Source organism: Limulus polyphemus, unplaced genomic scaffold, assembly GCF_000517525.1.
Source record: "Limulus polyphemus unplaced genomic scaffold, Limulus_polyphemus-2.1.2 Scaffold1783, whole genome shotgun sequence".
Classification (NCBI taxonomy): Eukaryota; Metazoa; Arthropoda; class Merostomata; order Xiphosura; family Limulidae; genus Limulus; species Limulus polyphemus.
Window position 1 is genome coordinate 161,563 of NW_013667393.1, and position 12,579 is coordinate 174,141.

At 34.4% G+C, this 12,579-nt stretch overlaps 1 protein-coding gene across 1 annotated transcript in view; it reads right to left on the reverse strand.

Moving 5' to 3' along the window:
• The window catches only part of LOC106464923 (LIM/homeobox protein Lhx5-like), an 86,547-nt gene extending 76,056 nt beyond the window's left edge, over positions 1 to 10,491 (reverse strand). The window contains exons 1-2 of the mRNA XM_022392730.1: positions 10,299 to 10,491; positions 2,965 to 3,098 (exon numbers count right to left, since the gene is read on the reverse strand). Coding sequence (XP_022248438.1) covers positions 2,965 to 3,098; positions 10,299 to 10,491 — 327 coding nt within the window. The remainder of the gene's footprint in view (positions 1 to 2,964; positions 3,099 to 10,298) is intronic.
• Positions 10,492 to 12,579: the final 2,088 nt, after the last annotated feature.

Below are 12,579 nucleotides of genomic sequence, written 5' to 3' on the forward strand. Positions count from 1 at the left end.
TATATAACTTACCAAGATCTATACATAGTCTAACTTCTTGATGGTGTAATCATTTAGACACATAAAAACATATCAGTATCGTCCATCTTATAATTTGGACTGTGTTCTTCAATTTTATGTAAGGGGTAATTTCTTCTGACAAGTTGACAGCATTATAACCTTTGATATTTACAAATAACACAAACTGAAATACATATGTATTACCAAGATTAAATTAACCTTCGTACAAGCATGATACATTTAAGTTCGTGTATAATTCTTTTCATACTTTCTACTCAGTTAAACTCTGACAAGCTGACAGCATTATAACCTTTGATATCTACAAATAACACGAGCTGAAATACATATGTATTACCAAGATTAAATTAACCTTCGTACAAGCATGGCGCATTTAAGTTCGTGTATAATTCTTTTCATACTTTCTACTCAGTTAAACTCTCTCACCGACCTTTCTTCATTAGTTACATGTTGGTCAACGACCGCTTCTTGAGGAACATTTAGTTCTATATCATGTAATGAAACCAAGAACATCTAATATATAACGACACTGATTGTGGTTCTTGTACGATATAAAGGATGGAGAATGTTTTAAATACTTTCTTAAATTACTCTATCATTGGAAAACTGAGTATCAAGAATATTTTTCAATACAGTGATATACTTCTAAGTTTGTGATCTCACGGCAAAAGGTACGGTCTACAAGAAAAGACATATCAATCATTGACATGAAATCAGTTTATATAGAGCATTCCTATAAGATTCACATAAAAAATATTCACCGACATGATTAGATTTATTTCTAAAGATAATTGTTCAAAGACCATGCTTATTATTATCAAGTTACTATTAATCTTACGGTATAACATAATAATAGGGTTTTTACATCTTATATATCAACGACTGATTGTTTTGCAGTTAAGCACAAGGTTACCCAAAGGGCTATCTGTGCGCTGCCCACACTACGGGTATCGAAACCCTGTTTCTAGCGGTATAAGTACGTAGACATACCGCTGTGCCATTGGGGGGGGGGCAATGTCAACGACGTTGATATAAAATTTACGAAAATTTAATACTGTTCACTGTATTAATAGGAATATGTTAGAGACATAACACATTACCACACGGTTCTCCTTTAGTTCCAGTTACCTAAGTTCAGTGGTGAGAGAATGATATCCACTTTTAAAGTAGTCTTGTGATCATCGATAAAAAATCATTCTTTTGACAGTAAATAGGTGTACAACGTTGAACATATTGACACTTCACTTCGGTGTTATATTTGTCGGTGAAAAGAAACAATTTTAGGGACACGGTGTCTGACAACAGTCTCGAAGTTTCATACCAGATAAAAATTACAGTTAATCAGAGTTTATCCATCGTGCAGACCTACAAAAAGCTTATTTTCAATCTATACTAAACGTACAACGACTTATTTAAGTTACGTAGGAACAGATAAGTTTGTCGCAAGTGCTGGACAAGACCTATCGTCCAGTATCGAAGTTCGTAGTGTCGTCTGGAAAAGTATCAAATTATGGGTTAAAACACTATATCAGTTGTCAACGTTAGTTCATTTATTAAGGCATTTACTTAAAATATTACACAATTTATAAACGACAGAGTCTAATTCTTGTATTTCAACAATCGATTCAGACACTTTCAGTCGACTTATAATAATTTGTCAAAATGAAAAATCTGTTCAATTCTAATTTATGATATTTACCTAAACATGTGAAATGTATGAAATTTCGTTATACATTTCATTACAATGTTGCTCCCCAGTGGCACAGCGCCATATCTGCGGACTTAAAACGCTAGAAACCGGGTTTCGATACCCGTGATGGGTAGAGCACAGATAGCCCATTGTGTAGCTTTGTGCTTAACTTCAAACAGCAACATCAACGTTATAGTTTTGAAAATGTTTTTAAACAGTGTTGATATATATTAAAAGTTTTCAAATATTGTATATTGAGGTCATTGACAGCCACATGACAATGGTCAGTTTTGATTTATATAGCAGCAGCGATAGATTTATTTACGACACTTTTTAAATAATACAGGGTAAAAGTTTTGTTTACTTAAACATTTCCATTAGGATTTACTTCACTGGCATTCAATATCATAACAATTACACATAGAACATACTAAAATATCTTGGGAAACACCAATCATCATGTTGGCATCCCCTTCTTCCAAAAACATTTAACCATGCATTATTTTACAAAATTCACAATAGTCTTTGTTTACACTAAAAATACGTTCGGGACATATCCTGGTAAGATGGTCCTTCATTCTTTGTACTGTTACTACGTTGGTTGTCATTTGACTGTAGAGGTCTCTGTTGTTCTTAAATCGTTTTATTCAGATGAATTAGAAGTTGATAATATCCCCTCTTTATTTGATCAATGACAGAATTTATGTAAACAGATTTTGATACTTACCTAAACACTATAATACATAATGAAAATAAACTGAATAATCAGCTTGAATCAATTTTTCTTAATATACACATTGAACAAGTGTAGCCTACTTTACAAGTACTGAAGAAAAAAGAGTGTAAAATTGACGATCTTTTTCAAACTCATTATTCTTGTAACATGAGAAATAAATAAAACGGGACTCACCTTATATAGATCATGTTTGAGCACACTTGGAATTTCCTCCAAGGCCCTGCACAAGCCCTCTTTTCTGTTCATAGACCATGGTGAGGAGTTAGTTCCATTAGATGAAAAAAAAATCAGTATCCATACGTAAGGGTGTTAAAGATGTGTCATTTGGTGGAAACTGGACGATAATTTTCTTCTTTGTTGTAAATGGTCTGAGTCTTTAAATCTCTGTAAATCTTCTTATGATTAGTCACAGTTACAGAAGGCTGAAAAGGACTGAATGTATTTGTTATCTTACACTTCATTGATGAGAAGTTCGATTTTTTGCTGTTGATAAAATTAAGGGTAAACCCTCTAATTTTACAGCATGACTTTCCGTCGTCTCGTAAGTACCCGTAGTTTTTAGATCACCACTGACCCACAATGCTATACAGTTTCTGTCCAGCTCGTCTCTAAACTCGCCAAGATACTCCCCTAGAGGTGGAACGTTAGACCCATCTGAAATGTAGATAATACTGTCTGTATTATAATACAATACAGACGAACCCAGCTTCTCTACTGTGTGTTATAACTTCAGACGAGCATGTGATGTGAAAGCCGCCAGAAAGATGTTGGTTTTATCTTTCTAGGGCAGATTTTTATGTTTCTAATGATGAGCTATTATTTCTTCGTTAATCAGTGTAACATTTATTATTATCTTAGTATTATCATTCATTAAGAATGATAAAAACCATATAACCCGAGCGCTTTCGAAAGGTGGACCTTTCTTCTTCAGGGGCAAACTGGGAATGGTGGTATCCACATATATTTCTGGTAGTTATTTTGATTTAAACTTAATTATTTCAGGGGAGTATAATAGAATGAGTGGTATATAAAGGGAGTTGAGTGACGTCGTGAAGGTCATCTGGTCTTCCAGGAAATGTTTAGTATATTTTTCCACTTCCGGTACAATGTGGTCGGTGACGAGAGCGTTATGTAATGAGGCGTTAGGGATATTTTGCTTTAGAAATGGTTAAAAATAAATAAATAAAACTATACTTAAGTGTTTAAGTAAAATAAAGGTGGCACCCGGAGACTGATTGAGAAAGAGATGTTAAGCTAATTGATTTATACAAACAGGTATGGAAAATTATCTTAAATAAATAGTAAGTTTTAGAAAAATTAGGGTTCACGCTACGTGAAAGAAATAAGCAAAGAACACAAATTATTTTTCTGATAGAGATAAAACCAATGATCGGAGATCACTGATTCGAGGTTCTAGATTGATTCCAAAAGGTCGTAAAGTGTTTAGATTTGCAATCCAATAAACTTCTTTTATTTCTCTATCTGCTTTAGTTTTGAACCCTGTTTCAATGCCGATGAGAGTAACATTGTTAATGGAATGACAGGGTTGGTTAAAGTGTTGAGCAACAGGGAGATCTTTTTCGGTGTTAATAGAAGATTTATGGTTGTTGAAACGTTCTCTGAGAGTTGTTTGTGTATGTCCTACATATTGGTGGTTGCATTTTTGCACTATATAAGGTTTTTGTGTTCCACAAGTGATTTCTTTGGAAATTTTAAAGTTTCTTTGGTTGTGCATATCAGAAAATGAGTCAGTGATTTTTATGAACTTGCAGGTTTGACAACGAGCTTTGTTGCATGAATGACAACCATTTTTTGGTGGGGTACAATTCACTTTTGTGTGATAAAGGATATCTTTTAGAGTTCTGCTTTTTCGGAAGGAGACAACGGGAACTTCAGGAAATATCTGTTTAATTAAGGCGATCGTTAAGTTGTAAGAGATGAAAATGTTTTTTTTTTCAAAATTCGTGAAATGTTTCTGGGTTTAAAGTGATAGGTAATGATATGAGGAATTGTATTTGAAACTTTAGTATTGCTTTGTTTTGAGATTTCTTTTTTCCATTGAGTGTTGTTAACCTTTTCAATTTGTCTGTCGATTTCGGTATCTTTATATCCTCTTTGTAACATAGTTTGTTTTAGATCCATGGTGTGTTTTCTATAGACTGTTTCATCTGAGCATATTTTATTTATTCTAATATTTTGATTGTAGGTAATGTTCCGTTTTGTGTGAGAGGGGTGACAGCTTTATAGTGAAGGTATTCTGGTCTGTCTGTAGGTTTTTTGTACAAGTCGGTGTATAAAATTCCGTCATTTATAAAGACAGTGACGTCAATAAAGTTAATTTAGGTAGGCGAGTAATCAAAGATAAACTTGATTGTTTTGTGAAAGGAGTTTGCATATGAGATAAATTCTTTAAGTGATTCAAGACCGGCTGTCCAAATGAAAAATATGTCATCTATGTATGAGGTTTTACAGGGCTAAGTTGTAAAAGCTGGCTTTCAATATGACCCACAAAAATATTGGCATAATTGGGAGTCATTTTGGTGGTAACCATTCAATAACGAACGTTAACCTGAAGGTAAAACAAGGCTGTCAAGTTCAGTTACTGTTTGAGATTCTGATGGATAAGAAATATTTAAAGAGCATTAGAGTTTCTAGTCCTTCATCATGTGAAATATTAGTGTAGAGGGAAGCAATATTCAAAGTGCAAGGAAGACTGTTAGGAGGTAACTGTCCGTTAATATTTATATATCATATGATATTAAGAAAGCGGGTAGTATCCTTTATGTAAGAAGGGAGAGTACAGGGAATACATTTTATGTATTGGTCAATAGAAGCGGACTGCTTTTCAGTAGCCATGTTTATGTTAGAAATTATGGGTAGGCCAGGATTGTTTGGTTTGTGTATTTTTGGTAAGATATAAAATCTACCAGGAAAAGTTTGTCTGGGCATCAAATACTGAAAGGTTTCTTTGTTAATTTTATTGTTTTGAAGGAGTTATTTAAGCTTATCAGTTATGGTCTTAATAAAGTAGGTTGTAGGGTCATGTTAGTGTCCTCTAGTTGCCGGTTAGCTTACGTGATATAGTCATCTTGGTAAGAATAACAATAGCTCCACCCTTGTCTGATGGATTTATTATGATATTGTTATTCGACTTAAAATTGTTTAGAGCAGTTCTTTCATTTTAGTTAAGATTATAATGGCATTGATTGGAAGATCTTAAGGTCTGTATTATGTAATTTTGTACTGCTTTAATATAACTCTCTAAATGTGATTCTCTGTTTGGTGGAGGTGCCCATAAAGACTTTTCTTTGAAGTTCAGTATATCTATATCAGCAAAGTACGGGCATTTAGTCTGCCAGTGCAAATCACAAGTGAAGAATATGCTTGTTTCTTCGATCGTGGATGATGTCCAGGTGGAAGCATCATACGCTTTGGCTGCAACATGTATCCTCTGAGCAGACCTGGAGAGCTTTGCCCATTTAATGGTAATCAGTTTGGTTGCATTTCAGTGCTTGAGTGTGCTGCTAGCTTGTTAACCATTGGTAAGACTAGTGTGAGTCGATAGAAGTGTCTGAGTAGGTTGGTCCAGCTGAGATGTAGCCACTACAACTATTCTGTTGTTGTGGGCTTTTTTCTCTCTAACAACTATAACTACTTTATACTGGGTAGTGATAAAGACTGCTTCTGTCAAGATGAGGATTTATTTCATCACCAAAGTGAGTGGTGCCACAGTGCTTTATCAGAAAATATCTTAATAAACTGATTAACGAGTATATCATTTTCAAATGTTGTTGCCATTGCAAGGTAGAATTTACCTTGCAGTTGGCAAAGATAATCTGTGTAAGCAGCCAGACCTCTTGTGAGCATTAAACATATGCTGATGTATTGACCAATTCACCACTGGGTCGAATCAGCAGTGCAACTTATCTATGACTGTGTATCGAGCTAAGAAAATAAACAGACTGGATACGTGAAGTAAAATATAAAACAATCTTTATTATTTATGAATCAATCAGTAGTTGCTGTTTTTCAATATATCTTTCTATCAACTGAACCATGTTAAAAGCCAAACAGAACTGCATAAATACAATGCTCCTTATTTAACAGGAAATGTCAAATTTAACCATGATGAATAGTGCTACTACATAACTGGCCATTCTTATAAAACATAGTTATGGTCATAACCTCTAGATATAATTTATTTAGCCAATGAAAAATAATGCTGTCACTGAAATGTTTGCACAATGTGCAAAGGTACAGTAATATACCTGTGGGTGGAGCAGGAAATAACTACTATAGAACAACAAAGAAATAAAGGTAAGTAGAATGAATATTACTTAACAGTTTTGTAAACCACGTATTTATGTGAAACTAGAATAGAATCAGACTAAATGAAAAGTTTAGAAAATTTCTTCATTAAAGTGAAAATGTATAAAATACACGTTATGCCTACATTACTGTAACCAGAGCCGATATTCTATGAAGGTCAAGCTTGGGTTTCATTTAATAGCTTCCTATTATATATAAGCGTATATTTGTGTGTGTGTGTGTGTGTGTGTGTGTGTGCAGGAAACCAAAAAAACAACAACAACCGAAGATACGAGTTGGGTGTCTTCATAGCTAGTTATGGCCCTGTTTGCCTGCATACCACATAATTTCACCATATGTGCTATAAAGCTTTAGTACAATAAAATGCAAGACCATTTATTATTGTATATCTATTTGAGAAAAATACAACACGGGCCACTACCCGTGCTTAACCTTAAACTTGCTTTGGCCAAAGTGTACTTACACCAAATGTGTGTTAATTCAAAGCCAACTAACTCAAGTATACAGTTAATATTAATCCATTCAAGAAGCTCACATGAATAACTATTATTGTATGTCTCTTTTATGTGTACATTTCTTATTTCAAAGGTGACAATTTGAGATTATTTAATGGCTTCTACAATTTTAGCATAGCAAAATAATTCATGATGTTGAATATTGCATGTGTAAGTAGAACCTGAGGCCATTCTTTTTTTGGTAAAAATAGCAAAGAAATTACTTGTCTTCTAATATAGTGAATGGTAACAATAAAAAATCTGGAATGATGAGTTGAATGAATGAACAATGAATAAATGCAAGATACTTTAACATTATAATTAGAAAGCATTTGACCACACAAAAAGTGTGATCACCTATTTAGAAAATATATTCCTTCCTTACCAGAATGTTATGGTTGCACTGGGTAAACTGAGAGGAAATGGACCTGGAACAAGGTTACACTCTAAGTAGAGCTTTCTTTTATGTTTTATGACATATCTACTGATCTCACAAATTAGTGTAATTTCAAACACATATTTGCATGTGGCAAGTACAGCTCACAAATTGTTTAAAATCTTGAACATGGGAAACGTAATGGAACTAGCTGATGAGTGCATCCTGCTGTATCATCAATACATCAAGATGAAGAAATTCACCAGCAACAATTTAAATTAATATCTTAGTATGTAAAGAAAAGTGCAATGGTTTAAACTAGTATCTCAGAAGGTAAAGAAAAATGCAATAGTATAAAATAATATCAGAGTATGTGAACAAAAAATGCAATGGTTTAAACTAACATCTGAATATGTAAAGAGAAATGCAACCGTTTAATTAACAAAGTGTTAGGTTTTATGCATGTGTATAGATGGGCCGGATTCTTTACAGTAGGTGTCTGTGACTTGTTGATGACAAATTTCAATAATAAACAAACAGCACAAAATCCACTTATTTTGAAATAATATATTAAAAACAAGTCAAACGTATATACAAATGTTTGTTACACTGTTGGTTGCCACAGTTGTATCCAGAGCTATAAATGTCTCTTTTTCGTCAAATTCCACACAGTCTTGTTCAATTACTTTAGAATACAATTGGACAATACGAATTATTCTTCCTGCTCTGTTATTACAATATCATTGTGACATTTTCACTTTAAAAACTGCAACAATACACTCTTTATGGTCAAACTCATAATCACTTAGTGTAGATCTAACTATCTATATCTCGAACTACATTTTGGATGCGTAATTATAGCCCAACAAAGGCCTAGAACATTCTACTCACTATGATATATTATGATCCAACAATACTCAATCAAAACAATGAGAAAAACTTAGAAGGTTCTAGTAACATGATGCAATAATACAACAATATATGATTTGTACACAGTTACATAATCAAACCTGCATTATTACTCTCAATACTGGCTCGGTCAATTTGACCGACCATGAGACTTTTTTGTACTCGTTTAAAGTCTTTATAGATTTAATACTTTTAACTCTCAATATAGTGGGCATATCTTCACAAAATTTGGCAGTCTTTCAGTTAAAATTACAAGTTTTTCACTTACAAAAAATCATATTTCTTAGTGAAGCATAGTTAATAAAACATAATATAGATTTGTCCATGATTATATTGAGTATTTATTTTCAATAGTCCGTGTGCAAAGTAATTTTCATGTTAAAATTAAAAATACTTTTCCTCATTCAAATTTCCTTTATATAATCCCTAAAACCTCCTAAATGCATTTCAAACGTTTTTTTAGTAAACTTTATAGTTTATCTGTTATTTTTTCTACCCTATCTTAAAACGGGATTGGTCAACTCAACCGACCTCGTAACCACCAAAAAAAAAAGAAATAAACCTAAATTAACCTTTTATATTTCTAGAATGACTTCAAATCGTAACATTAAACAACATTCGTTTATCCTAAGTAGCTCTAAGTTTGTAACATTATACATCTATTTATAATTAAATTTTATTGTTTTATTGCCCTTTGAACTGTGTCTACCTGCTATCCGCGCCATTATAAGTTGTAAATCACTCGGGGAACGTATTTTTAGATTTTAGTTCCTTTTACAATAATAAAGAATAAATATGAAAAACAAGAAATATACTACTTACCTAATCTTTTTTACTTGCTCTCAGGTTTTGAAGAGAGTTAAGCCTCATTTTTTATAGTAATGTATTTAATATTTTTTATTTAATAAAATAATGCACCAAAGAATATAGACTAATAACATGTAAAAAGTAGACAAATTCTCTTACCTCTCAAAACTTTCCTGGCTTTCTAACTATGCGACAAGAGCCCTTACAAATTCTTCCAAGCTAGTCGTTAACTTTCCCAATGAGAATGAATCTTGTACTGTGAGTGAAATTGACGATATTCTGTACAGAACACAACGTTATACAATACGTCATTTGATAGATGAAAACCTTGACTGTCTATTGGTTATAGGTAATATATAATGAAACATAAGAGAGAACTATCAACTAATTGTGAAAGAGAGTATGTAACAAGTGGGTGTGACAGGAGGGGTCTGATTTTCTATTCAATAGATCTGTAACTAAACGAAATTGAAGGCTATAAAATTATGGTTCGTCGGAGCAATAATGATTTGATAGAGAGTAATTTACGTTTAATTTCCTACATTTTCGAGGGGTGATGGATAAAATAGGGATGATGACATGCTAAAACAAAATGTGTCACGTGGGTCACACTAGTGAAAATGCAGGATTTTTTAAAATATTTCCTTATAGATTTAAGAACTTAAACTTGTATATTATTAAAATATGGATTATTAACTAAAATTTTATGCTATTATAATTGGTATAACATAACCAAAAAGTAGTATAAAATAATTTTGAATGTAAGATACTTAGACCTTTTGTCATGCGCAGTAAAGGATACCCAGGGCGATAGGGATAAACCATTGCTTCTAAAAATATGTAAATTTAACACTCATGCTATACTTATATTGAAACAGTCATGTATATCTAACTATATACAAAAGCTGTTTTCTGTTCACTCACAAAGTATACTCATACAGTCTTCACCATCATTTGCAGTCCCCATGATGGCCTTAATGCAGAACTGATAGTTCTGGAGATATAATGGCCACCTCATGATCCTTACATTTCTTGCTTCTTCAGGTCTCATCACATAGGGCATCAAGTAGGGCTTCACCTTGACTAAATCCCTGATTGGGGACTTGAATTTATGTTGCACAAGGCCTGTCATGCCTAGTCTATCTTTGAAGATATCAGCATACTGGTTTTAGGTCTATTAATTGTTAATTAATTGTTCTTCCCTCTCAAAGTGCCTCTTCAACAGATTGGTGTGTTAGATCTTGGTTTCCCATCCACTTTCACCTTATAATCCTTTTTGCTGATCACTTTCTGTACTTCAAAAGGTCTTTTCCACTGCAGGGTGAGTTTGTTGTTGTTTTTGGGTAGCAGAACAAGACCTTTTGTTCGACCTTGAAATGTCAGTCCTTGGCTTTCTTGTCATAGAAGTGCTACAGATTGCCTTGAACTGCATACAAACTCTCTCAAGCGAGTTGACAGGTCTCCCACAGCCCGTTTCTGAGGTCTAACACATACTGGTATGTGTTCCTCACTTTTGACTCTTCATCTCCTGTCCATAGCTCTTTCCATACCTGCATAAGACCTTGTAGTGTTCTTATGTACAGTAACTCAAAGGGTGAAAATCTTGTACTCGCTAGTAGGACTTCTCAGCAAGCAAATAATACTACCTAAAGGTACCTGTTCAAGTCATGTGGTCTCTCCTGGCACATCTTCTTCAGCATGCTCTTTAAGACCCCATTGACTCTCTCACAAAGTCTATTACATCTAGAGTTGTACAGCTACAAGAGCATATGTTAATGAGTCAGCATCCCTGTTGCATAATTTCTGAGGTAAATTGAGTTCCTCTGTAACTCAAGACTTCTTTAGGAAAGCCTACTCTGCATAACAATTCCAGAAGGACTTCTGCTACTCCCTTCATCTCTATTTTCAGCAATGCTACAGCTTCTGGATAATGTGTCACATAATTGAATATTGTCAGCACACACTGGTTGTTCTTGTCAGATAAAGTCAACAGCTACTCTGCTGAATGGCTCTTCTATGAGAGGCATCTCATCCAGTGGCACCTTGGCTACCTTCCCTCTAGGTACTGTTCTTTGGTAGATATCACATGACCTGCAGAATCTCGTCCCATCTTCCATGACTCCTGGCCAATGGAAGTTGCTGCTGATTCTGTCTGCTGTCTTCTTTGTTCCTAGGTGTCCTTCCACAATCAACTTGTGAGCCAATTTCATCACTTGAGTCCAGTATTCTGTTGGTACTATGATCTGTTTAACTTCCCTTGATAGATCTGGTACACCACTCCTTTCGAGTCCTCTATTCTGTAAGTCCCTTTCCCCTTTGTCTTGTGCTCGACTTTCTCCTCAGCACTATTCCAATGTTTCTGCAGGCGCTTGATGTCTTGCTATTCTTGGAGTGACTGCAGATGCTTTATCAGTCTCCTTTCTTTTTGGATCCTCCAAACTTCTACTGCCTGATATATTGCCAATCACCAAGTCATAGATGGGTGTCTTCATGCACATGGCCTCAAGGTCTTCCATGTCGTATGGAGTAACCACTTTTACTCTTGCTATGGGAAACTTTCTGACTGTCCCATCAATCATCACACACAAATGTACTTTGCCTGCCATCTGGTCATCAGATACTAGATTGGTTCTCACTGTTGCATCCAGTGTCTAGTAGGACTTGTCCCCGACATAGACTTCACCTACTGACATATTGTGGTTTGTTGGCACCTCTTGATGTTTGTCACATGTTCCAATTATTACTGGCACTGTTGACCCACTTGATAATTTGACGTGATAATCAATAATCCACTGTTTAATTATGGTGATAGCACTTCCTTCGTGTGGTGAATCTGACTAGTTGTTTCCATTCTGGTTCTTCTGGCAGCAGCACCCATGGTGAAAGTCTCCCTTTTTTGTATCTTGCCAGCACAGTCTTTGTAAGTAGCTCCAGCTGCTGTTGCTTGTTGGTGATAGACTTGCACTCACCCACAATGTGTCCCATTTTATTAGGTTGTCAAGAAAGTAATGTCGTGTTTTGGAACACTTTCATTAACTACCCACCAAAAAACGTACATCACGTATAATAGTTAAACGAAACGTCACGTTAGTGTAGCCTATAATGTGTAAAATTTAGTATACTCTAATCCATTATAGCGATGTCACACGATGAGACACACATTCGGCGTATAATGCTGTTTAAATACAAGAAGGGAAACAATGCCTCTGTAGCCACAAAG